Source organism: Mesitornis unicolor, unplaced genomic scaffold (genome assembly GCF_000695765.1).
Source record: "Mesitornis unicolor isolate BGI_N332 unplaced genomic scaffold, ASM69576v1 scaffold16269, whole genome shotgun sequence".
Classification (NCBI taxonomy): domain Eukaryota; kingdom Metazoa; phylum Chordata; class Aves; order Mesitornithiformes; family Mesitornithidae; genus Mesitornis; species Mesitornis unicolor.
Window position 1 is genome coordinate 1 of NW_010206694.1, and position 26,461 is coordinate 26,461.

Below are 26,461 nucleotides of genomic sequence, written 5' to 3' on the forward strand. Positions count from 1 at the left end.
CTTTCCTGCCTGCTGTGCGTGGTGATGCCAGGGGCTGAGAAGCTGCTCGCCCGGCTCCTCAGTGGCATCGCCCAACGCTGCGCAGTCCGGCAGCGGGCGGTTCCCTCCTCCACTGAACTCACGGTGTGCCAGAAGTCCCGAGTCTGCTTTGCATCCGAGCGATTCGTGCTACAGAAAACCCGATGGCACCGACTGCTCGTGTCCCTGTGCTTTTCCTTGGTGCTGGTGCCAGAGCCAGCCCCTGGCTGTGCTGCTGCTGTGGGGTGAAGGCGTTGGTTTGGCGCTCGCATGGGTTCGCTCTTGGCAGTGATAAGCAAAGCCCTCCCCTCTTCCAGGGGAACTCATGGATCTGATCCGGACAGAGGGCCAGAGGATGACGGCAGCCCAGCCCTCCGAGACAACCGTGGGCAACATGGTGCGGCGAGTGCTGAAGATCATTCGGGAAGAGTATGGCAGGTGAAGCACCCCTCTTGGCTGTCTGTACCCCTCCTGGGAGCCCAGAACAGCCCTCCCACACTGTGTGTTCTGCTGCTTTTGTGAGAGCCCTTTAGTTTCTGTCACACCCTTTTCCAGCCTCCCCTATAGAGGGATTCAACAAGTTTAACATGAAAGGAAACCTGGTGTTCTCAGCATAGCTGGTGATGTTTCCTTTAGTGAAACTCCTCTTGGTCTACGTGGTGTGGGTGTGTGAGAACGCTCTGTGCCCTGACCTCAGGCTGTCCTCTCCTTGCGTTCCCGGGAGGGTCCATCCTACTGGAGCAGTAGCCTTTAGCCTGCACCTCCTCTGTGGGCTACAGCATTTACAGGTGACTTAGGAAGGTGCTTCCTGGCAGAGCTTTGGGTGTCCTGCCAGAAACAGCTGGGGAAGCTCCATGGTGTGGTGTGGCTCCTGTGTGTGATTTTCCTTCCTCTCTGTTCACATCCAGGTGTGCCACACTACTTGGGCACTATGGGGCCTGGCCGTGCCCCTGTGCTCTCTGCTGAGGCTGAAGGGCTGCTTCTCTCCACAGGCTTCACGGGCGCAGTGAGGAAAGCGACCAGCAAGAATCCCTGCACAAACTCCTGACTTCCGGAGGACTGAGCGAGGATTTCAACACCCCTTATCCTCCCCTCAGAGCTAACGTTATTGAAGCTATTAATGAGCTGCTAATAGAGCTGGGTACGGATGGGTCTGAACTGCTCCATGAGTGGAGATTCTTATGGGGTGGGACTTCCTCTTAGGTGGAAAGAAAACAGCAAGGGCTTAGTCCTGCTCCCAGGACTTGGACTAAGTCCTCTTTGGCTTACAGGGAGATGGGTGGAACATTGTGGAGGGAACAGTGTGGGGGGGCTACTGGCCTGTGCTCTTGGTCTCCTGGGAAGTCTTGAGTTTTCAGAAGCGTATCAAAAATACGCCAAGGTTGGACTTGATCCCTCTGCGCGTATAACCTGACCCTTATCACAAAGCACTGTGATACATTTTTATTTTCCTGCAATCTTGTGACAGATCAGGCACCCGACTCCCCTTCTGAGGTCTCTGTGGCCCAGGTAGCCCTGCCCTTCCTTTCCACATGGTTCTAGTGCTACTGAACTGTAACGCCATTGGATTTCTGTCGCTGGTTGTATTGTGGGCACGGTGGTCATCTGCAGCAGTGCTGACACAATTGCTCCCCTCATGATGGAGTTTTCAATACAGCTGTTTCTATGAGTAGCTAGGGAACACGGGGCAAAGGCCAGCTTCTTGGTCCCTCTCCACTGATAAAAAGAGCTGTACCAGTGCTCACAGCATTGCTTTAGTGAAAAATGACCTTGTTGGAGGACAGCTCTAGCAGCACAAGTGTTGCTTTTTCCTGCCTGCTTTTTCCACCCATGGCTTCCTTCTGTTACAGAGGGCACCACGGATAACATTGCCATGCAGGCGCTGGAGCACATCCACTCCAACGAGGTGATCATGACCATTGGCTACTCGCGCACCGTCGAGGCCTTCCTGAAGGAAGCTGCCCGCAAGAGGAAGTTCCAGGTCATCGTGGCGGAGTGTGCGCCCTTCTGCCAGGTAAGGCCTGGGCTCGCTCTCTTCTCCAGGCTCCGCGTTGTCCCTCACGTTCTTACTGAACTCTTGTCTCTGGAGGGAAGCTGAACATCGTGGAAGTTCCTCTGCAGTGGACTTATCCTACCCTGTGTCCTTTGTCAGGAAGGCTCTATTTGTGCTCCATCACTGGGTATTTTTGTGTTTCAGACAAGAACTGAGAGCTAATATCCCCACAACTGCAGTGCAGGAGCTATGTCTCAGGGGACCAATTGGATTCTCCCTCTTTTTAGGGTCATGAAATGGCTGTCCGACTGTCCAAAGAGAACATTGAAACTACAGTCATGAGTGATGCAGCTATTTTTGCTGTCATGTCTCGAGTCAACAAGGTAAGGAGGGCTCTGCTGGAGGAGGCGTTTCATGGCAGGTTTGGAGCTCAGGCCTCCCAAACCAGCTGCAGGTCCCAGCAGTGCTGGATGCGTTTCTTCACTGAAGACTCAGAATTGTAATAGTCCCTATTTACAGCTGAGATGCAGTGTGGAACCCCCAGTCTGACTGCACCGTGGTAGGTTTTTCTGCCTTAGTGGCTAACTGGCAGAACAGTTACAAGCAACCAAGACAGCAGAGCCTCAAAGGATTAACTTCATGTCTTTTAAAGAAGGTGGAACAAAACCCAGCATTTCCAAAGGGGAAAAGAATCCCCTTGTGTGGAAGACAAGATGGGTGGTGAAGGGAATCACCAAGATGTGTCTTTCTGAACAGACCTGTTCTGTACTTTTATAAAGAGGAAGAGTTGGCACTCCAAACTAACAGCAACAAAAAAAGTACTTGTGATATTAGAAACTAAGCACACAACTTCTTACCTGTATATTTTAAGCTGCTTTACATTATTCCAGTTTTACAGCGAGGGAATTGTTGCAGCCAGCAGTGAAGTTACTTGTACAAAGTTTGCTTTGCTGCCTTGTAGAACAACAGGGAACACAGCCCAGTTTCTGCTTGGTGTTCCCTGCAGTAGAACATAGTTCTTTGTGCTGGCCTCACCATGCTGGAGTCGTGCTCTTGTTAAGAGAGGAACGTCTCAGTGCACAGCCAGTGCCAGAGGAAACAGATCAGGCATCCAGCTGCCCTGTAACTCCAGCCTTTGGTGTCCTGACAAACTCTTCCTCCAGCTCATCCTGCAGGGTCTGAGCCAGGAAGCGTTCTGTCTCCAGTTTGCCATGGAACATGCTGTCTAACGCTGATTTGCCTTTGAAGGTCATCATAGGTACAAAGACAATCCTGGCCAACGGCGCCCTGATTGCCGTCAGTGGGACTCACACTCTGGCGCTGGCAGCCAAGCACCACTCCACTCCACTCATCGTGTGTGCCCCCATGTTCAAGCTTTCACCGCAGGTAAGGACTGCACCTCCTCAGGACTGCACCTGCTCTGCACAGAGATGGGCAGTGAATTTATGCTTGTGGGAGCTTAGGATGGAGAGTACCACCTGTCCCAAGCTGTCTTCCACCATCTAGTGCTGTTACTTCAGCTAGGAGATCCTCACCCAAATCTGGCACACCTCAGGATCTCCTTGAAGCACCCTCCTCTGCCACCTGTGCTGAGTGAGCAGTACATGGGATATAAAGATGTAGACCACTGGCTACTAGAGGCTCCCATCACCATACTTATTTTTCTTTAACCACAGAGGATTTCAGTTTATTTCTTTAGTGTTGAAAGTCCCTCTGTACCGACAGAGGAGATGGACAGAGATGCTCTAAGCTGCTTCTTGGACTGTGCTTTTTCAGTATTGTCAGATGAAGTTGCAGACTGAGGAAGTCATTTCTCTGCTCCAGTTCTCCAGGCTTTGCAGAAGGGCATCCAGGTCATAGAAGGCTCTAAAAGCTCTTGAGGAAAAACATTTCACCTGTAGATGTTACAGAGATTCCAGGCACGATCACTATTAAACCGATGTAGTGTCACCTGGGAAAGTAATCTTCCTCTGCTTTAGTTCCTTCCAGCACCCCAGATCTGTTTTCACTTGGATGATGAGGCAGTCTCTTTTTTCCTGACCTTCCTGTACTCTCTCTCTTTCAGTTCCCTAATGAAGAAGATTCATTCCACAAGTTTGTGTCACCACAGGAAGTGCTGCCGTTCACAGAAGGTACTGGTTCTTCTTCATACAGGCTGGTCAAGCTGGCTCAGGCTATAATTTATTATTTTTTCTTATAGATCACATAAAATTTAAATACAAGATTTTCCTGTAACCCAAGACAGAAAATCCTTTCCTACTGTCTTAAGCAGATCAAAGTGCTGGGAACCATCCTATTTTATACATAACTTCCTATTACAGAAAGTAAAGAAAAAGGATTTCCTTTGAACACCATCTTTGCACTTTTGCTTCTGCCCTGAAATGGTGTTTTATTATAGGATGTGATAATGGTGCCAGGTAGGTGGCAGTTTCCTGCCCTGCAGATGCCCAACACTGAGGGCAGCTTCCTTTCCTTCCTACAACTCATGTTAACTTCTTGAAACCTGGTTATGTGACCCACTTATTGAAACCCAGTATCTCCACAATGGGCTTCCCACACAAGCACCATCTTTAGAAAGGCATCAGTTCCCAAGCCCATTTTCAGATTGTAGAGTCTCTTTCAAAGCCCCATTTCTATGTGACAAATAGACAAACAAACCGGGTTTGGCACAGGTTTTTGGTTTGAAGCTTTCGTTGAAGAAATAACCGTGGCAGCATCAGGATTCTTGCATTCTGATTATTTACTGGCAGGTTTTCCTGGCAATTAGTAAGTCTACACCAGAGGGGATTTGGGGTGACTATCAGAAAAACTACCAGAAGAGTGTTGCCACTCATCCAAGATTGCTGTATACCTGTAATTCAGTGCCATCAGCAAGGAAGTTGGATGTCCCCGTACAGACTTTAGGGTGGCGTGTGCGTGGCTGGTTTCTTCAGGGGCTCAGGATGACACGCAGAAGGCTAAGTTTACTTTGAGTTGCTTTGTCTAATATTGTTGCTATTCACTTTACAGGGGAGATCCTGGCAAAGATCAACGTTCACTGCCCAGTGTTTGACTACGTCCCTCCAGAGCTCATCACTCTCTTCATTTCTAACATTGGGGGTAACGCGCCTTCCTACATCTACCGCCTCATGAGTGAGCTCTACCACCCAGATGACTATGAACTCTAATGCCGCACGCCACTCTCCACTTTTCCTGTCTTTCTCTTTAGAAAGACAGAACAGCTAATTAAAGTGTACATTGCCAGGGTGGGTTGCCTTGGAGAATTTGCTCAGCACAATGTCTTTGCAACCCAAAAGCAACAGAAGGCAGAGCTCTTGTACAGGTACTGATCCCTGTGCTGTTTTACAAGCCACATGGAGCTGATAACTCACTTCGATTTTGAAACAGCAAGGCACGTGTGTAACTCTCTGGGGCAGCTAGGCTGTTACTTTTGATTCAGCAGATGCCAATACCTATCTGATTTGGTTTTAAGTTGGATGTCTGTGATTGAACAAAGATGTCATCTTTTACCGTTCTGAAATAAACTCTGCTCCTCCACACAAAATAGAACTGGAATCTGTAAAAAAAAGTCTATTGTAAAAAAAATGCTGTGGGCTATTTAGTTATTTCTGTAGGGGTAAGTTTCTGTACCCTGAGAACATGGGGCTATGCTAGGATTTAGAAATCTCTCGCTCAAGAATGCAAACAGCTGGGTGTGGTGTTCATTGCCTAGTTAAAGAAGAAGAATGTTTTTTGATCCTACGTTGGCCTACATATACTATGAAGCTGGTCAGTCCTCATTCCAACCACTGCCATGAGTCCAAAGAATTTTGTGTTAATTTTATTAATAAATACCTCCCCATTTTCAAAGCACTATAAAAGACATTAATTAAAAGTCTTCTATTATGCAGATTAATTCTGTGCTTGCAGAGGTAAAGCACCTTAGTAACTGCGAGTGGCTACAGCTTCTTGCCTCCAGTAGTCGAGCACTGATTAGGCCCAGGCTTACACTGAAAAAGCTTCTCCAGGCTGCAGCGTGGGCTCCTTCTGCCACGTTCTCCGGGCTGGTCTCTGCTTCTTGGGTCAGTACTTGGAGCAGAACTTCAGTGACCACACTGGCTCAGAAACTTGACTCCACGTAGGGTATTGCTGTCTAACAACAGGGGGACCTGGATCATACCAACACTTCTAGTGGTTGCAGCTTATTAACTTTTTTTGATTAAGGTCTTTTTTTTTTCCCAAATAGGTGCCATGCTCGCACCATCTTCCGCAGTCTTGCCAAGTTAGGTTTAGGCTGGAGGGAGAAAGAAGTAAGACACACTAAATCATAACGAAGTAGAATTTCAATGCCTCCATGCACTTTGCCCTAATGCAGTCACTTCCAAGTTTTTTTTAATACCTAATTCGAAGTCCCACCTGACTTTCAACAGAATCCAATTCCATAGCTTAATACAGTATAATAATAGCCAAAAGGAAGGAGTAATGATTTTTAAAAAATATTTAAATGTTGCTGTTTCTTTGCCATTTTTCCTCCATTTTACAGCATCTTAAACTTTGGAGAAGTAGGCATTTGTTTAATAAGCATCTTTGCCATCAGTAGAATATCAGAATTTACACATTTTCCAAGTTTTACACTTAAAACCTGCAAACACTTTAAATATATGCTTAACTTTAAGGACTAGTAAACCCTAGTCAAGTCAATGTGACCATTCAAATGAAATATGGTAGGACCCTTGCTAAAGTGTTTGCAGGACTGAGGTTTAATGTTCTAAAGTTTTATTTTATGGGTAACAGCCATGTGAAAAATAAAGTAGTGATGATCAGCAGGTGGTGACTTTCAAACTGGTCCATTCTAGCTCTAACACAAACATAAACGACATCCCTCTGATAATCCCAAATGTGGATTATCTGAGGCGTATCTGTGTCCCACACAGTACCTGCTTTTCCTGCTGTAGATGGTCTACGTCTGCAAGAGGCATCATGGACGGTCTTCCATGAGCACACTGGAAAGGCAGCTGGCAAGATGACAAAGCTTCAATAAGCCTGCAGCTCTCCTCCAAAGTCAAATGTTCATTAAACTTAATAGCTCCTGAAAAAAAGAGATAGAAATTCTTGCACACACTGCCAAAGAGACTTCAAACCACCCAGCAGACTTCCCTCCACAGCTGTGGTTTTCACAGAAAACAGGGCAGCTCCCAAAGATGAGCTGGGAGGCTGCAAAGGCAGCCCAAAGGCCACAGTACAGCAGACTTAGGGCTCAGCTCAATTAACCAGCCTGCTGCACAGGGATCAGCTTGCCATGGCCTCAAGTTCCACCCAACCCAAGTCTGATGGATGGCACTGGGTTTTGGCTTTTCAGATGATGTTGCAAGAGGCAACTGGGCTACCTTTTCTTTTTTTTTGTCATGCTAGTGACAGCTGAAGATGCAATCAATTCACAAATCAGAAACTATTAAACCAAGACAACAGCTACTATCAGTTCTGTGTGCCTGCCACTGACAGGCATCAGTTCCAAGACCAAATGCTAGTCCTGCCACTAAGTACTTTCTCACAAGTGAGCACTAAATGGCATCCAGAGGAAATCCAAGCAGAACATGAAGGAGTCATTTCAGAGGTGTCTGCAATCTTTAGCCTTCAGAGATGCACAAGATGCAATCTGCCTTTCGACCATGGGGCTTCTTTGGATACATAAAAAAAATATATATATTGTCTGCCATTTGTAGAATGCAGTGACACTTTGTGAAAAGAGATGCTTTTGGTTCGTGTTTGCCCTCTCAGCATACTCTTGTCACTGCTGTACATGGCACAGGAACTGCCCCTTTCGGCCATGGGGCTTCTTTGGATACATAAAAAAATATATATATATAGTCTGCCTTTTGTAGAATGCAGTGACACTTTGTGAAAACAGATGCTTTTGGTTCGTGTTTGCCCTCTCAGCATACTCTTGTCACTGCTGTACATGGCACAGGAACTGCCACCAGGGGCTGGAGCTACTGCAGTCTACACCTGTAAGGTCTGCTCATTTCCAGGTGCTGGAAAGCCATAGATCCTTAGAAGATGTAAATTCCTACTGCACTCCTTCCAAAAATACTTGAAAGGCACACTGAAACTAGCTCTTTTGATACCTATATGAAATAAAAAATGTTTTTTGGAAACAGTGTCTAAGTCTTCTATCCTGCTTGCTTTCAAGCAGATTCCAGCACCTCCCCATGTCCCTTTGCAGAGCTGTTATTCAAATGGTTTAGAGCTCCCACAGGTGGGTGCATCTCAGAACTGTGTTCTGTGTTTCATGTGAAGGTTGTAAAGTATGCTAGGCCCATACATGAATAAATCAGTGCAGCATTGCTTGTTCCTCATGGTGCTGTCCATGAAAAGACCGTTACCTCCTCATCCCTATGAAACACACGGTCTGTAATCCTGGAATTCCTGCACACACATTCTGAAACCACTGCCCCAGGGAGGAGGATGGGTAGAGACAGAAAGGTTAAAAAAACAGAACAAAAAATTAAAAAAGAAAGTGTGAAAGAAAAGTACAGTTTCTTTACCATGACAGGCCTGGGAAGCTAACACCTTCAGAAACGTCAGAGGCAGTGTCCCTCGCGTTCCTCCTCCTGTGGTCTGCACCAGCTAAAAGTAGTAAGGGAACATCATCTTACTTTATAATATGAGAAAAAGGAAGAACTGTAGCACAAAGGAAAGTAAAAATGAGGAAAAGCTGGAGGATTATCTAGGACACTTCTCTCATTTGAGGCTTAACCCACTCCCTTTGGTTCACACAGTAAGCTTTGCATTATTACAGTCCACTTTAGAAGCAGACAGCAACTCACCTCAACTTGTTCTTGAATAAGCTCCTGGAAAGAAAAAAGTAATATCATCAGTTGCTCTTTCTCCCTTTCACTGCCCATACCCTGCTTTGTCCACATCTGTGGATAATTTACTGTGTAACTGCCAGGACCAGGAAAACTGATGCCATTGCCAGCACATCGACCACAGTGTGACAGATCTAGGCGCCAGTCCTGACCTCTCACAAGTAACTTTAGACTAATCACCTAGTTTCCCTCTGCATGAATAGGTGCTACCAGTCTTAATTAAAATAAAAAGGACTGCAGAATAGATCTGCCAAAACGCTCATGAGATCTTGAGGCATCAGCTACAAATGAGTGCCCGGGAGGCACACACCTGATCCCCTCCTCCCCCACTTTCAGTACTCTTGGCTCCCAAATCACACCAGGAGAGTGCATTTTGAGTTCTTCTTGATTATAGCAAGGTTGGAAAAGAAAATAAAATCAGATGAATCATCTTCTCTGCTTCTTCTTTTATATCGAAAGAGATGCATGGCAAGACTGGACTGATTCACAATGGCTCAGCCTAGTGGCTGAACAAGGTACTCGAGAAACCATTTTTAAGGAGTCCTTGAAGCAGTTTTGGTTGTGGAGAATTGTTTAAAATGGAAACTGCAAGTAACCAGTTCAGCAGTTTCTTCCTCAAACTGCAGAACATCTGGAACAGCAGCTTCTAGAAAGCTGCACTCCCCACATAGAGATTTCATGAAAACAACTTTGAATCCTAACAAATAATATTTCTGTATCAGCAGTATTAATAATTTTACTGTTCATTCAAGCATTTACTGTTCATTCCAACATTGATGAGCAGTAAACTGTTGAAACATCTGCACTATATAGACCATTTTTCTTAGCTTCTCCACTAGTCCAAGTCTGAAAACAATCTCCTATGGTTTTTGTTATAGTTCAGGGATTTCAGCTGGAGGACTATTTAATTACTAAAAGGGATGGCACCCACATTTGTCAAGGGACTTCACTGTTCCCCCCATAACAGAGATATCCTGGACCACTAACACAGAACAAGACGCAGTATCACAATTTCACCCATACCCACGGCTGACCTCCACAATGCTTTTAGTGACTGGCTGTCTTTTCCGTCGTAATTCATTGGCTTCTCTTTCTATAAAACACAGTGGCACTTTCCTCACTAGGATCAAGGAGCTGTTTGTCTCAGGAAATGATAATTCAAGACCCAAGTCCTCCAAATTCTTGTAGCAGCATCTGAGGAAAAAAAAATACCAGAAATAAAACATAAACCGCAGTAGCTATGTCTCCAGAGCATACGTAAATATTTCTGCGGTCCCCATATACGTTTTCTGCAACCGTTTCCAACCTCAAAATCCATGCATCATGAAATTCCAAGTAATTTTGCCCTTTCAGCCTACATTCAGCCATGTTTTTTTAACTCCAATCAAATGTATGCATTTCATGTTCCACAACCACAAGATCTAAGAGTTCCTGTATTACGTGGAAATAAGCCCTTTGTCTAAATTTAGAAATCTATCTTTTCTAAAGATGCACAAGGTGTCTGGTTCAACACACAAACACTCCAAATATTGAAATTACACAGCGTAAAGACTCCTTGAAGCCTACCCTAAAAACCCGTGATTTTAGTTGACACATAACAGCAAACAGGACTTCACAGGCAGGCGAGAACTTGTCTTCAAAATGAAAACAGCCATAACAATATACAATTTATTTTATTAACTCAGGGACTATTCACTTGAAACAAAGGTGGCAAAGGTATATTTTAGAAAATACATTCCTAGAATAAGAAAAAAGTGAATTTAAGTTTACTAAAATTAGTCACAAAAATAATACAATTATTAGCCTCCATATGGAGATGACTTGTGTAATTCTGCCCCCAAAAAGAAGACATGTAAAACCTTCAGCAAGAGCAGACAAAGCCAGAAGAAGCCCATTGTGGTGAAATAACAGAAACCAAGCAGCTATTGAAGTCAAGTAGGCCTTTTTTTTTTAAGGGGAAAAAAAAAGGAAGTTCAAGAGAGTCAACAGAACAATGCATTACTACAATGCTTCGTAGCCAAATAACAAATCAAAGCTGCAGGTGAACCAGAGGTCCAGCTGAACTATTAAATACCAAGCATAGCTGAACAGAAAGGTCTTTTAGGGAAGTCAATTTTTTTAATTCTATCAAAATTTACCAGAGAACACAGTCACACTCTGCCAGCAACAACAGAATTTAAATTTTTGCATAGTACTTTTAATTCGTAACTTTATAGTAAGGATCATCTCACAGAGGGGCTGTAAAGAGACAAACTGCCAATCAATACTGATAAATTAAAGAGCAACATAATAGAAGCACCAGTAACCTAGCACCGGTAAATGCCAGCACCAGTCAATTGAATCAATTATCTTAAGTGATAACTGAAAATCACAACCGGCATCCCACTGTGCTGAATAATTGAACCACTGGTCTGAAAACAAAACCATGCCTGTCTGGTTTACTTTATCTTACTGAATTTTGAAGCACATTTGTGATGTAGCTGATGAAGAACAGTAGCTCCCAGAACTTATTTGGTCTTTCAAAAAGGCTTTGATGCCGTCTCTCAAAAGTGGCTAGAAGTGCAAATGTAAAAAAGCTGCCATGGATGGAGAAGTAACGTTTGTGATGATTTAGAAACTACAGGAAACAGGTATGGTGGCAACAGTTGGCCAGTGTTCAACAGGACATGAGTCCTGATCTGCATCTTCATAGTTGTTTATTGATGATGTGGAAAAGAAGGGGCATGGGCAAGCAGGCAGATTTGTAGAAAACACAAAATTATTTAGGTTAGCTGAGACTAGAGATGACATTTAGAACTTAAAACAAGTAGAAAAATGATGAATGAAATCAGTAGGACGAATGAAAAGGGTATAATGAAAAATGGACAGAAAAACTGAATTCACCGCTCCTAACAGGAATAATTTGGTCTATTTGTACATTTTGTTGGCTTCTACATAAAGAGCAAAAACAAAATTCCCTACAACTCTGTGTTTTATTGCCATGATCATTCAATAAACAAGCAGTTCATGCAAGCAGCAGCAGCCAAGAAAGCAGACAAAATATCAGATGTGTCTATAATAGAAAATATGGGCACAACTGCAAAGCTACTGTACAAATGCCCTCAGTTGCTACTCGGTATTCAGTTTTGGTCATACAGTCTCAAAAGTATATATCAGAAATGGAAGATGTTCAAAGATGAGTGCAAAAATAATTCTAAGTTGAACAAGAGCTATTACAAATACTGTAACGTTAGCAAGAACATCATTAAGAGGTGAGGACAACAAAGGCATCCAGATATTACTGAACTATGAACAGCAATGGTAACGTTCTCACATTTTTCCCTGAGGCAGGTGCAACCTAATAGTGCTTTACACTTTCCTTTGGAGTTTCTGGTATTGGCCATTGTCACACACAAGAGTTACCAAACGGATACAGCAGTGGTACTGTTATGGTTGGAATACACCCAAAAAGAGCTTACATCAAACAAGTGTATCCCTATAACAGGCAACAATCTTAACAAGGAGTGATTTAAAAGCTGTCCAGTTTGCCATAGGCATCACAAAAAAGAGCAGTTTGAGAGTAATGAGGTAGTCCTGTGATTGTTAAGATAAAAATTCACTGAAAATGAAGACCAGTGCAGGAAAACAACCCCACAGATGCATGTGGCAGGTGACAAGCTGAGATTCTGGGGAAAAATTGTGATTAGTGTCCAATAGGTCTGCAGTCCAACAACAAATCTGTACCTAAACTCTCGCAGTCCAAAAGTTAAACATCCTAATAGTAGCTAGGCCACCATTCTGAAACATTTGGGAAACATTGTTCATTAGTTACTCTTGGCAGGCACCTAGGATTAAGGAATGTACTTTTGAAGGATTCACAATACAAACTTTTCCATACCCCATCCTGCTCTTCGCAAACAGTGCCTGTTAAATCAGTGACAAGATCAACACTATGGGCACTGCACTCTAGTGTGCACTCCCAGATCCTGAGCCCCAGACGATAGGATCTGTTTGTTGGAGGCTGCTTTGGCACTCTCCTGACCCACACATGAAAGAGGATTTTCCCAGAAAAACCAGAGCACGATGTAAGGGCACAGAAATGGCACACCGCAGGGTTTTATCTGGAGGTGTTGTAATGAGGTGTCTGAGAAGCACAGCTATTTTCCACAGCACAGATACAGACAATTGGTTGCAGCTGAGGAAAGAATCAACAGCTTCTTTCCTGAGCTACACGGTAACCTAGCAATACAGAAAGATCTTCCTGGTCAACAGAGCTGTCCCCAAACATTTACAGCTATTGGCCATTACTAACCGTAGAAATCTTCTCTGTTCTTCTGTAACTTCAATTTCCAAAGGAGGAGAGATGGAGGAGGACAGTAATTTCTTCTTGCCACATGCTACAGCTTCCTTCTCATAGGAATCTGTGAATGAATCGTTCAGAAGTATCCTCTCTTAGAGTATTTACACAGGCATTACCCTTAATGACCCTATGGTTTGGCATGTAATCCTCTGTTTGGATTAAAAAGTGACCACAGAATGCCTTCTCCTGAAACTTGTGGAGCACTGGGAGTGTCACAAACCAGACATCCAGTCTCTGGGGAAGGGTTGCTTAATGCCACTTTGTTTTTTCCCACCGGTTTCAAAAAAGAGTCACCCTAAATAGCAAAAAAACCTACTGATATATTTAGTCCAACTCACAGAGAGCAATTTTTCCACAGAAAAGTCTCATATAAATGGCATTAAAATGCTATTCATTAAGCATTTCTCCCTTCAGACTTTAACTTTTTGCAGTACCTGACCAACAGGAGCAGAGTTCCTGGAACTCTCTCGGCAGAACTGCGCAGTATTTATTGATGAAAGAGAAGGTCAACGATTTTGAAGTACTTGATGGTTATTGCGCTTCTTAACACTGAAACCAACAGCTAACAAGCTTACAGAGAAGACCATTATCCCTTTGCAAACAGTTTCACACTGTGGATATTTCAGGCTTTAAGCACAGTATTCAGCTGAAAAGGAACCAAATGAACTATGCTCTTTACTCTGCATCCCATTCTTATTCTTCACAGCATAACCACATAATCTTACTGATGTTGTTCTACTTCCCCTTCATTGTTTTTCCTATCAATTAGTCTTCCTGCTCTTTCATTATGTCAGGACTATTTTAGTTTGATAGTTCTGTGGGCAGGGAGTATATCTTCTATTTTTGGAAACACTGTAACAATTTTCAGCTGCCAATGATTGCTACAGATACCGAGTATCTGCACTCTCCTAGGGATAAGAATAAAGATGACAAATGAATATTCTACTGGTTCCATACATCCCAGAATTATCCTTATGATAAGTTAGTTAGAAAGCTTTCCCTTTCGGTCAGCTCGTTCATACTTTCTGTGCATTGACTACCTTTCCTCCTAGGACCATCTGAATCCTCACCTGCAATAAGCTGCTCCAAGCGGATCCGTTCATGAGCTGCGTGTTGGTCCACCAAAATCAAGAGGTTTCCATCTAAAAATGTACCACAAGAGATAAGAAATAGGCAACTTTGTACCAGACAACTGCATACGTTGGGAAGAACGACCACATTTAGAAGATAGCTATCAGTCAGCTTTACAGAAATAAAGGAAGGAGGAGGTTTTGTTGGAGGTTTTGTTGGCAGAATGTAAAGTCACTACAGAACAGAAATTTAGTGAATCAAATTGGCATTTAAATGAAGGTAATTAGATTGAGCCAGAAACTCTTGTCTATTGACATCTTCATCTAATTTCAGAACGAGAGCTGAGGTCACCCACAAACTCTTCTGTCTAATGCAGTCTTTAAAAATGTTACAGAACCTACTGGTTTTTTTTGTACAGCTTCAGTGAGCTTCAACAATGAGTGTGTCCAGACGCTGTGAACAGAGTCTGAAAGATGTTAGTAATTTGAGTACAATCTATTTTTATAGCACTAATCTGAAGGCAGCAGGAACATTCAACAACGTCCAAAATAAAGATAAAGAAGATCCAGGAAATTTTAAGTGAGGACTAACATTTTCCTCTACTCACATTATCATCCCAAGGCAAGAAGAGAATACAAACACGACAGTGTTCCTCCCTCTGCAGTCTAACTGCACTTGACAGCCACCTCAACTTCATGTTAATAACCACTCTTACCTGCTTCTTTATCCATCTCATTCCTGGTGTTGATTAAACAAGCGATAAATTTATTGTCCACTTGCTGAAGAACCTGTAAAATACTCAGAAAAATCATTACCCAGTGGTAAAATTATTTCGCAAATGAAAGTAAATGAAAGATGAAAATGGATCAAGCATAACAAATAGCTAGCAGCATGATTAGGGGAGTGGAAACATCTTCTCTAATCCCAAAGGCTCGAAGAACTTCGCCTAGCAAAACTCAGACTGAGAAGGTATATAATTATCCTTTACAAATACAGTGGAGGGCTAAATATGGAAAAGGCAGCAATTATTTAATCTGAAAGACAACACTGGGAGGAGGTCAAATGACCATAAATTTGTCATGAAACAGTTTAGTCTGGAACTAAGAGAAAGTTACAGAACATCCGAGAAAATAATTCTGGATCAATTCTTTTAGAGAGAGTCATCAGGGCACGAGCTCTGATTGTTCTAAGGTGGAGCTGGGAATTTACAGAGTGGATTACATAGTCGTGTAGAAGCCTCCTCGAGTTGGGAGATACAGCGATACTGAGTATTTGACTTGTTGGTATCACCAAAAGAGAATGCAAACAACCTTTTAAACCTGCCCTGTGTTTAAGGACTCGTGCTGATCATCTGTACGAGTGGAGAAGGTTTTTGCTTCCTCATTTTCTGAAGCAGAATTGGCCTCTGTGACTTGATTCCACTTTCCCCTCAAGCATCAGAAATCAACCAGAGTCACAGAGAATACTGAACAGGGATGCACAATGCTCTCAGTATCTTATTGTGAGATTTAAATGAACAGATGTGGTATTAGGGAGGAATTTCTCCCCAGGTCACATCGATAGAGCTCACTCTGAATTCTCTGTCACACAACATGTGCATTGTTCACCTCCTAGGTAAAAATGAATAGATGCTCCTATTTCTTTGCAGGGATGCAAGGCATTAGTGATTCTTTTCATTTTTTTTTTCCCCATGGCATGATGCAACGTTCTGTGCTTTTGGTCTTTTCTACAGAGATTCTCAAAATTGCTAGAGGGTACTGAAGGCAGTATTTGGCTTCTTCAGAGATGAGAAGTGGCAATTTCTTCTAGCTTTACCTTCTTAAAAACATACAAAGGAAAACATTGTGCAGGTAAAGTTAAACACAGAGCCATTCAGTAAGTTTTAAAAAGCAGTTCTCATTATGGGTGAACAGAAAAATGGTACCTTCCGTTTTCCAGGTTTCCTCTCCTGTCTTTTTGAAACATAATGTGTTTACCATAATAACTTTATTTACTCCTGTTATTCTTGCACACACAACTTAAGTACGGGAATCATTTGGATCCTTGATCAACATTACCAGGCCCCACACACTCAGAACCTGCAATCTCAAAATCAGCAACAGGATTGCATGAGAATAACACTAACCAGGCCTGTAAGCCTTTTGTCGTTGGGATGCAAGAGAAGGAGAGAATCCACTTTGGCATTTCTATCCAAGCCAACCAGCAAAGAACGCAAGTTGAAGCTACACATTGACATTAGTTTTTTAGCTAACATTAAAACATTTGATAAAGAAGCACTAGAACAGTTAAAGTTGATGCTGTGATGCCATTTTTAAGAATCACTTTTCAGAGCAGACATAAATCTTAATGTGACATTTCCATGAAATCTGAGATTTGCTTTTGAAACCACTCTGCTGAAGCATTAAATCTCTAAGGTCAATAAAAATGAAAGCTACAGGACACAGATTTCAGAGGAATGTGAACTAAGCAAATGCCTGCAATAAATATTAAAAAAGTGCCCATTGAAATACTGTGTAGTAAATGGTGTTTCTGAGCAGCAGTAGCAAGGCTGCCTCTTGATGTGATTTAACTGTACAGTCAAGGAATTTTAGAGTCACTTGCAGATAGCTGATTAACCATGAGATGAGTCTAGGATTTGGCATAATGTACGTGTCTGCTGCTAGGACACAGCAACCAAGAATTCTGTCTGGGCTTCTGAAAATAGGGACATGAACTATTTCCCTGGATACTTCTTTCCTACCAGGCAGAAACATCAGCAAATTCCATCTGCTGAGTGGGAATTTGGGGGTGAAAAATAGTAATACATCATATTGTACCTGCATTGAATGAACCATGTCTTTGGTGAAACGATAAGGATACAGGATGTTGTGAATTTTCACAGCCAGATTGTCAGCCTGACCGCTGGTCACATCAACAGCAATCTGTAAAAACAGAATTACCGATCAAGCAGACCATAAAGGATATGGAGAAAAAAAACCCAACAAACAAACACACATAAAATACTCCAACAAACCAGCTGTAAAAAAAACCTGGAAATAACTGCATTTTGACAAACTAAGCTTTCTACACAAGAACAGCACTAGCTAAAGATACCATCCAGCAATCCCTCTGCTTCCATCCCCACATATGCTCCCATCTGGATAGTACCTGCTAACTTCAGTGCATTCAGCTGATTTCAAGCACCTATCAGAAAACCTGCAGTTAATGATCAGCTATGTGAGCTCTCACTGCATGGCATTACAAAAGACGCATGGCCCTGAAATGAGTCAGAGCACACGTCACAGCAATAACCAAACAGAACGGTTCCTTTTCAGAAACTCACCAGCAGGTGGTTTGTTACTCCATCCCCATTGTTTGCAGGTGGAAATGTTTACTTACACGTGTTTACACACACACAGCGCGATGATTAAAGATAATGCTATCTCATGACAACAAAGGAAGTTTCTCTAAAAGCTCCAACATTGTTTCTCTCCCACATGCTATAATCCTGCCAGGCTACAAAAACAACCATAGCAAAATACAGTTTCAGGACTCATTGCATGTCAGAGAAGAAAGCTCTGTCCACAATGAGGACAAACACTGTATTACAATTTTGCTGTCCTTTAACTTTTAATTTTAAGATTACTATCTCTGTAGAGGGAAAGACAGCTTACAGTGTTTTGCTTTTGAAATGACACAAGGCAAAAGATTCGCCTGATACCTGCTTCTCTGACACTGAATAAATCCACAACAATGACTTACATATGAGCGGTCTATAAAATCACATAACTGCCAGGCCTCTAGTGTAATATACTGCTGAATAACTTGCATGCAATAGTTACAATATTTGCAATTTTGGTCTCCCTGTCAGAAAATAACAGAAGGCTAAACTGATTCCTATGTCAGCGTGAGATGTGAGATAACACTTACCTCTGGGCATGGGACAAAAACAGGATTATCCCATTCTGAAAGCAGCGACTGGAGAGACTCCCCTTCAGCATCTAGGAACGAACACACAGACAATACAGGGACTACCATCCATCAGTAGAAGGTGCTTTGGGTACCTCTAACTCACACAAGTATTACTTTATTTTTTTCCTTCGTAAAAGGGGGAGAATCCAAATAAACAGTGGAACATGAGGCTGGGCTTCTCTATTGTCTGCTTTAATTAGGAAGGACACTGCGTAGCCTTCTGACTCCTAAACGCGCCGCAGCACAACTCAACAGGCCCTGGAAATGGGGACAGGGGGGGAGCAGAGCGGGAATGGAAAGAAAGACCTGTTTAGTTACCCACTCCCTCTGGACAAAGCCACATACCAAAAAGATGATTTCACCCTTTCCACCGCAAAAAAAAAAAGTGAGGATTGAAGCTATTTTTCACATTCCAAGGTTGGAACGAGTACAAAGAAGGGAGTAGGTAATTATTCTTTAAACTACTGACATAATTCAACAAAGAACTGGGTATTTCATCCTGTAAATAAGTATCCCCTAACCTGCCTTCAACCCTAAAAGAGTTTTTTTTCCAGTTCTAGATTTGAGATGACTCACACGGTCCCATTGTTAACAGACCTTGGGTAACTCTGGGTTCCTGTTGGGACATCTGGGAGAATTCTTTGATTTTTTTTTTTTTACCACAGAACACTGTGTCCTGGAAAGCTGGCCCTACCTCTCAGATGCTGGCTTGCTAGAGTCTTCTCTTTTCGAGGTCTAGGAAGGAAGGGTAGCACAATCTCGCTTCTAAAAGGATGGCACCTGAACTGAATTCCTAAACACAATATAAATTTACTGCTGCAGATTCAACAGAATGTAAAATTACAACAAGCTGTACGATTACTTCATTCTCATAAACGAGCAAGTGCTCAGCCCTGTACAAATTAACGCACCCCGCAGATTTTGCAATCTAACGCTGAGAAATAACAACATATATGTAAAAAGCTAAGAATTATCAGACAGGCATCAGGAAATGTATGACTTTAAAATCTTACAGTGGCTTCTGCAAAACCATCCTTCTTAAAAATTGGTTGCTACTTTAATCACATAAGGATTATTTCCAGAATTAGTGCAATCGGAAGTGTTGTCCCCAAAAGAAAGAGGAGGCATACAGTAAAATCTGTCAGTTATCAAAACAATTCTGATTTCCCTCTGTTAAGGAAGTGGCAAACCTGTCAGCCCATCACCACTCCTATCAATACTTAATACAGTTATCGGGAACTTATAACACTGAAAACCACAAGTCAGTGAGACTACACAAGATATCAGTTACTCTAACAACGAGTTCCTACCCACCCAGAAATGATTTCATGATATCACAAACCTGCACTGTTATCAAGATTATTATGAAAAGTGGCTCTGATTTCCAGCACGATGGTAAACATTTCACCCTTCCTTCTGTACAATTCAGACTTCTATTCTTTGTGAAATAATAATGAATTAATAACGTTCCTTTTTACTGAGAAATTAAGGGTGTGCATTCAGGAAAAGTGGCAGAGTGATAACGCCAAAGAAAACCGGCTGCGTGCTGATAAGCTCAGTATGAAAAGGCTCTCTGAGATCCTGGGCCAGACCCTAGAGTCTTGCCTTTGGCCCCATTTTGGGCAGGAGCAGTGATGGTCCTACCCTGGGGATCGAGAAGCCTTACAGGAATCCACACTGGCAGCCCAGCACGGGACAGTAACTCTGATCCCACTGTCACAAATCCCCGAACAGAGGACAAGATGCCTTATGCAATTCCAGGTAAACTGCGGCAAGTTGAGGAATGCTGCCTAGTTCAGACTTGGACAGAACTTTTATAGCTGCTGTCATGGAAAGGTATCACCCCTCCAGCTCACAGAGGCATCTGTGAACATTCATCTATTTTGTTCATCTATATGAACAAAAGTCCATTTTTTTATACATGAAATAAACCAAGAGTCATCTCCCTGCTTCTTGCTACAGGGATCATCGCTGTTCAGGACATACATAGTTCACAAAGCTAGGATTTTCTTGCCCAAAAAAACAGTGAGAATTCAGAGCTGGCAGATATATTATTAACAAGCTTTTTTCTGACAAGTAATATCAGAAAAGGTGCTGAGGATAATAATCAACCTACTTTATACATACAAACCACATACAACTTGCCTCAATTAGATCATTAAAACACACCAGTGTAATGACACATCAGTCAGTAACATAATAAAAGTAACAAAAAATGCAAACATAGTTGACATAACAACAAAGACCAAGTTGAACTGGGAAGCAAACCTACTGCAAGTGCATACAATTAGATTATTCCAAAAGGCATCTGGTGGTGAAATGAAGCTTGACACATTTTCCTGTAGCAATCAGTTTAATCAGTACAAAGATGCTTGAGTCTAACCAAGAAAATCTAGCATCTCTGTTGAGTGCACACCTTCTGACTAGAAAAAATGGCAGAGGGACACTGCTGTCATGGAAAAGAGGATATGGATTATTCTTACCTCCTTTCACCTGTCACCAACCAGTGTAATTTCCCTAAATTCATGTACAAGATGCTGGTCTTAATAAATCATGGGACTAAGAAATTCTAAATCAACACCTTGGGGTTACTGACACTACTCTAAAAAGCAAAATGAAAGCATACATAGCAAGTGAAGAAATTATTCCACTCCTGGGTCTTAACAGCAGTCGAAAACAGTGCTCAGCATCAAGAGACGTGAACGCTGTGTTAGGACACAGTTGTGTTTATTCCTATGACTAAAAAAGAATGAATATCCTTTGCTTGAAAAATGTATGAAAGGGAAACCTAAGATCTATAGGGCATAACAAGAGTCCAAACACCCTGTGAAGGTATGGGAGGTATGGGAGGTCCTTCAACCTAAGGAAAGCAAAAAAAGCTGCAGTAGACAAGGAATAACACCACAGACAGAGTTAAGAGAGAGTGGCACCTTTGACATGACAGTGACTAACACCAGTGACAAGGCTAAGAAAGAACAACGCTATTGCAAGTAAAAAGATGTGACTTCACAGACTACAGGCTGGACATAATCTGCGAGCATAAGAGTACGTGAGGTATTCTCTTCATGAACATGAATGTACCATCCAAACATTTCAGCCAGAAGGTCAAGCTCCACATCTCGGTGCTATGGTTGGCTACCAAACAGCAGTGTGGGCAACCATTGGTAAACCACTTCAATGGAACACAATAAATATTAAGAATTATTGGCATCAATTATTATACTTAAAAGGGAATAGCTCAACAACTAAAACACCTATTGCACTGGTGTTTCTATGACTGGTGATAAAGAAGAAAGCCACAGACAAGAATGGAACAAACCAGAGGCTATAATAATCAATTAGACAAGTATTTCACAGAACTATCTAGAAAGAAGTCCAAACTACTTCTTCAAAACAAATGCAGTAGAAAATACAGTCTGCATGTGGAATGGCTGCATCTTTATCCATAAAACCTGCCCATAGACAGAACAAAGCACAACTTTGAACAAAGATATATCCATGGAAGGGAAAATTATCAAAGACACTACTTTGCTGAGCCACAGGAGGACACAGAAAGCCAAACCCGACAGACAGATCAATGAAGACTCATGAACACCACGTCACTGGAAAAACAATACAGTGTAGTGTCCTGTCACCCCTGGAAAAGCTCCACCATCAAACCACCAACCACCGTACAACAACTCCAACAAAGTTAAGTGTGAAGGAACAGCCTGCCAAAATCTGCAGAAAGGAGACCAAACATTCTCAATGAAGAGTCAGATTTGTGTTCATTTTTCAAGGGCTGTTTTAAATTTTGCACGCAGTTAGGACAAAATGTTAAAAAACGCTTTTTTTCTAGTACATTTAAAGTATGTTCCTCACTTTTGATATGACAACCAACATATAAGTGTGATCACAGCAAATGTCATGATGCCCAGGCAGCTGCCTGCTAATTGACCAGGTGCTGGCATTTCTTTTTACCGTCATATTAAAAACTATCTTTTAGTAACTTGAATGTTAATGTGTTACTGTCTCCATAGTCTCCAACACTTTCTTGTTTTCCATACAGCTATTACAGGTAAGGCAGTGGATAATTCAGCACAAACTGTCAGCTGCTGTCAGCGAGCTATTTTATGCACCTAGCAGAACACAAACTGATTTCCTCACCCCGTTTTTACAAGAACAACCACCACCCCTCTTACCGTTCTCCGAGACAACATCGACAGCCATCGTCGTTATATCCTGAATGCAGGCAGTCTGAAATCCTTCAGCAGGAGGAGTGCCGTAGGTGCTCAGCCCAGTTGCTTTATTGATGTATATTGTCCTACCCGAGGAAACATCAAAATCTTGCATCCAGTCAGAACAACACAAACCACTCCAGGGATCGCCTGCGCTTGCGTTGTCTGTGGAGAACTCCAAGTTACTTGGGAAGGCCATATGGGGAACCTCAGGATCTTTCAAATTTTGCCCCGAGGATTCATCTAATGTACTTTTATCGTTACAGATGATGTTAGTACAATCTCTTTTAGCAGGTAATGATAAAAGACTGCTTGAAGAAACTGTGTACACCCCTTCTATGCTGCTGAGTGGTGACGGGCTGACAGCGCTTTTCATGGACTCTGCTCTTGCACTGTCTGATTGCAAACACACATCCCCCTGAGAGATGCTGTCATTACATTCCCCCATGTTTTCCACTGAGGATTTATACGTTTGACCAGCATTGTACAAGAAATTATTATTTGAAGATTCAGGATCAAAAGAGTCGTCATCTTTTCTGCTCGAATCTGTTTGGAACTGTTCACCAAGTTGTTCGACTTCTTTGTGGTCACTTATCATTCTGGACAGTTTGGACGATAAGGATCCTGGAGATCTTTTACAACTTATATTTTTTTTATTAACATGAGAGTAATCAGACAACATCAAAGAAGTCTGACAAAGAGTTTGTTTGTCCTGTGAAGTTTCTTCACTGCAGAATAAAGTCCCTTCCAAAGAACCAAAAACTTGGCTACTACTACTAGAATCTGTACCTTCCAAAGCTGGAGTTTCACAAGCATTTAAACTACCATGATTGTCATCCTTATTCTTTGAAAAGTCACGAGCAGCTTGTGAGTTAAAAACTGGGAGACCAAATTTTCTCTGTTCTGACAGCGGCGTTGCTACTGTACACCTGACCCTCCCATAATATCTCCTGAACTTTTCTAATGAACCCAGCTGTGTGGACAAGCTCAGCTTCTTAGAGGGCTGAGGTCTTGGCACAGCAATTTGTTTTCTAGCGCTTTTTCTAACTTCCTTGTGAGGAACACCTGAAGAGGTTGCCAGTGGCAATTCTGTAACATTCGATGTCTCATAGTGTCTTTTACCGGTGGCAATGGGCGTAACTATCTCCTCACTCACCTGATTTGGCAAAGTTTTGGTCTCTAACCACTCACTGCCATCTGCTATGCATTCTTCTCTGGAGTAAGGAGGTGTACATTCTTTATTTGTATTGCTGGAAATATCCTGAGCATTTAAAGACTGACCCAGAAAATTCACTTTGTGGCCAAAAGTATCCTTGCCACTGACAGGGCCAGGTTTACGCTGCGTGTTTAACGCAGGATTGGTTTCTGTTTGTTCACATTCATGCAGGGGCTCATTTTGTGTAACATGTGTTGTGAGGCCTGTGGAGCACAATTTTAACGGTCTTGAACTAACAGCCTCTCTTCCAGCACCATCTCTCACTTCAGCCGTTTCCCTGTCTCCTCTTCTTGTATTACAGAGTCTCAGCAATGAACTTCCAGAGACAGTTGCAGGTCCCACTGTTGTATCAGTAAGGTCTTCTCTCTCAGATGGCAACTGAGTGACATCACGGTTGAAGACACAGACTGTACTGCTTTTCTGCACTACTGTGCCTCGCTGGCTTCCCACATCCTTCATGGAATTCTCCACTCGACGCTGCAGCTCAACACAACTGTCTGGTTTTCTTATTTCTGATCTGGCTCCTCCACTGAGAGAGGAATGGAGATTTTCTGAAGGTTTCGGATGAATATCAGACGCTTTTTGGGAACTGTTAGTGTCTTTTGTCTCTTGCTCTGACGTATTTGATATAATGAAATCAGAAGCCGTGTCATCTTTGCTGGGCACTGGAATCTCCGCATTATTGTTTCTACATGGATCAGATGGTTCATCAGCAGTCTTCTGATCTGCGGCAATTTCAGTTTCCTGTAGATTTTTATTTGACTCGGTAAGACTTGAAGATTTTTTTCCAGTCAGGGATTTCCTTTTGACATCTTTTGACTGCAAGCTACACATTTCATAGGAATCCGCTATTTTATCGCATGCTTTCTTAAAGCTGTCTTGGATGCTATTCTTGTCAGAGAGTGAAGGCTTCAAGGGAATTGGAGCATTAAACACAGAAAAGTCATTATCTTCATTAAATTCTTTGATGTCCTCACCACATGGTTCAATAAATAAATGCTCCCGTTTCAAAAACACTTTCACTCCTTCCTCTATGCAAGCCAGGAGAACATCCCAGTTCTGGAACTCGATTAGAGTTTTCGCAGGCTCCAGACACACATCGTAGTCACTGTACGCACAGGTCACATTGAGAACAAAGATCCCGTACAGCTCTGGGCCACAGCGATGGCGGCCAGGACTTGAACTGGCCTGTCTGCTCGTAGAGCCACTTTTTGCCTTGCAAATGACACTTTCCTTTCTTAATAAAAAATCTACTAGTTTATGTAGTCTTGTCTTTAAAACAAGCCTTCTATTCACATATAAGAACTGCATATTCTTGTTGTAATGTCCTTCAATACTGATATAACCCCTTAACTCAAATCCCCCAGACTTATGATTTATTTCTCGCAATTTCTGCGATCTGCCCAGTCCATATATTTGACAAAACCTAGAGCACACATCTCTTGTCTTAGAGAGCTGAAGCACCATAGAACAAGATGCGTCGTTCCTTAAAGAAAGTGAAACAGAGGGATGCATCAGCGAAATAGCTTCTATTTTCTGTCTCACTCTCTCAAATTCCAACACAAGATCCATACACTTTCTCCTCACCGGCAGCTGATGGAACAGATTACACACGGTCACTGTAGTTCCACTACTTGGTCTGCTCAATTCAGCTTCGCAGACTTCCAGCGCTTGCCCATTGTGAAACAGCTTCACAAACGTTTTTGCTGTCTTGCTGGTCTTGGATGAAACTTCCACTACGCTGGCCATGTCGGCTATGCTTGCCACAGCCTCCCCTCTAAAGCCATAGAACGTCAGGTTCTCCAAGTCTCCCACTGAGCTGCACTTGCTGGTGAAGTACCGCTTTCCCACTGCATTCAAGTCCTCTCTCCCCATCCCGGAGCCGTTGTCCACCACCTGGATCTTAAAAGCTTCCAAATCCACCCTGACAGCTACACAGGTTGCTTTGGCATCGATGCTGTTGAGGACAAGCTCCTCAACACACTGCCCCAGTGAGGTGATAGTCACTCCAGAACGCAGCCTGGCTCGCACATCCTCCACCAAACATTTGATCATGTCACAATCAGCTAAATGAGGAACTCCAGAAACTGCAGGGAGCTCACTCCTCCATGTTCCTCAAAACAACTCCCTGGGTGGAGAGAGGGAAAAAAAAAGAAGAAAAATACAAATTAAAGGCCTGGAAAAACTTTCCTTTATTGCATTCACCTTCACAAATATACTTGTGTTAGTTTTCCTGTTATTCAGAGGCTTTCTCTGTAATTACTTTCCTGCTCAGGCTCTGACTGCACTTCAGTGGTGCCTTCAGGGTAAACAGCCAGAATCTGAGTCTATGCTTCTTACTAACAACGTATTTGATTCTCAAATTTAACACATCTAAACCAAACTCCTCCCACAATAAGGCTAAACTAAGACCTGCAAGCAAAAGGCTTCTGCTTCCATTTGTATCAAAACTATAGAGCAGGTATCACCAAGAAGCAGACACGAGGCTGCTTTGCTCCTGTTTTTAGCTCAGTCTCCTCACATAAATTCACAACGTCTCCTTCTGGCCAAAGAGCATCTGCTGTAACTCGTGTGAGAAAGGAATAAAGCAGACACGGGAATGGACGTGGGATACTGAGAAGGTTGTTCATGTGAAAGAACCCGCTGTCTTTGATGACTACTGGTTTTTTACTGGTACTCGAGGGGACACCTCTGCACCCCTCAGGCAGAGCTGCCCGCCCTCTCTGTGTGACGGGCATCCAGGGGCTCCCTGGCCTCAGGAGCAGAGGAGGGCGGCCAAGATCCGCGCCCGGGCTCGCTACCGCACGG

At 42.8% G+C, this 26,461-nt stretch overlaps 2 protein-coding genes across 2 annotated transcripts; one reads left to right on the top strand and one right to left on the bottom strand.

The window, feature by feature from the left end:
- Positions 1 to 338: 338 nt before the first annotated feature.
- On the top strand, positions 339 to 5,441 carry EIF2B2 (eukaryotic translation initiation factor 2B, subunit 2 beta, 39kDa). The gene is made up of 7 exons (XM_010191866.1): positions 339 to 456; positions 1,011 to 1,159; positions 1,869 to 2,032; positions 2,299 to 2,394; positions 3,260 to 3,397; positions 4,077 to 4,143; positions 5,021 to 5,441. Exons 1-7 carry the CDS (start codon positions 344 to 346, stop codon positions 5,176 to 5,178), a joined length of 885 nt encoding a protein of 294 aa, XP_010190168.1. The 5' UTR covers positions 339 to 343; the 3' UTR covers positions 5,179 to 5,441.
- A 677-nt stretch (positions 5,442 to 6,118) lies between these two features.
- On the bottom strand, positions 6,119 to 25,708 carry MLH3 (mutL homolog 3). The gene is made up of 12 exons (XM_010191865.1): positions 22,402 to 25,708; positions 18,915 to 19,013; positions 18,179 to 18,249; positions 17,086 to 17,190; positions 14,985 to 15,057; positions 14,269 to 14,340; positions 13,151 to 13,259; positions 9,894 to 10,053; positions 8,818 to 8,841; positions 8,536 to 8,617; positions 6,928 to 7,079; positions 6,119 to 6,284 (listed from the first exon to the last, which is right to left on the bottom strand). The coding sequence occupies exons 1-12, from the start codon at positions 25,706 to 25,708 to the stop codon at positions 6,210 to 6,212; spliced, it is 4,329 nt and encodes a 1,442-aa protein (XP_010190167.1). The 3' UTR covers positions 6,119 to 6,209.
- Between the last annotated feature and the right edge of the window lie 753 nt (positions 25,709 to 26,461).

What these genes read in the sequence shown, in the direction of transcription:
- MLH3 (XM_010191865.1), bottom strand. Translation starts at nt 25,708, where the DNA reads ATGATCAAATGTTTGGTGGAGGATGTGCGAGCCAGGCTGCGTTCTGGA. An exon ending in TCACTAAAAGCATTGTGGAG is followed by an intron (nt 8,842 to 9,893) that starts GTCAGCCGTGGG and finishes TTTTCTTTCCAG; the next exon opens with GAGCTTATTCAAGAACAAGT. An exon ending in AGCTTCCCAGGCCTGTCATG is followed by an intron (nt 7,080 to 8,535) that starts GTAAAGAAACTG and finishes TCTTTTTTTCAG; the next exon opens with GAGCTATTAAGTTTAATGAA.
- EIF2B2 (XM_010191866.1), top strand. Translation starts at nt 344, where the DNA reads ATGGATCTGATCCGGACAGAGGGCCAGAGGATGACGGCAGCCCAGCCC. An exon ending in TCATGTCTCGAGTCAACAAG is followed by an intron (nt 2,395 to 3,259) that starts GTAAGGAGGGCT and finishes TTGCCTTTGAAG; the next exon opens with GTCATCATAGGTACAAAGAC. An exon ending in AGTGCTGCCGTTCACAGAAG is followed by an intron (nt 4,144 to 5,020) that starts GTACTGGTTCTT and finishes TTCACTTTACAG; the next exon opens with GGGAGATCCTGGCAAAGATC.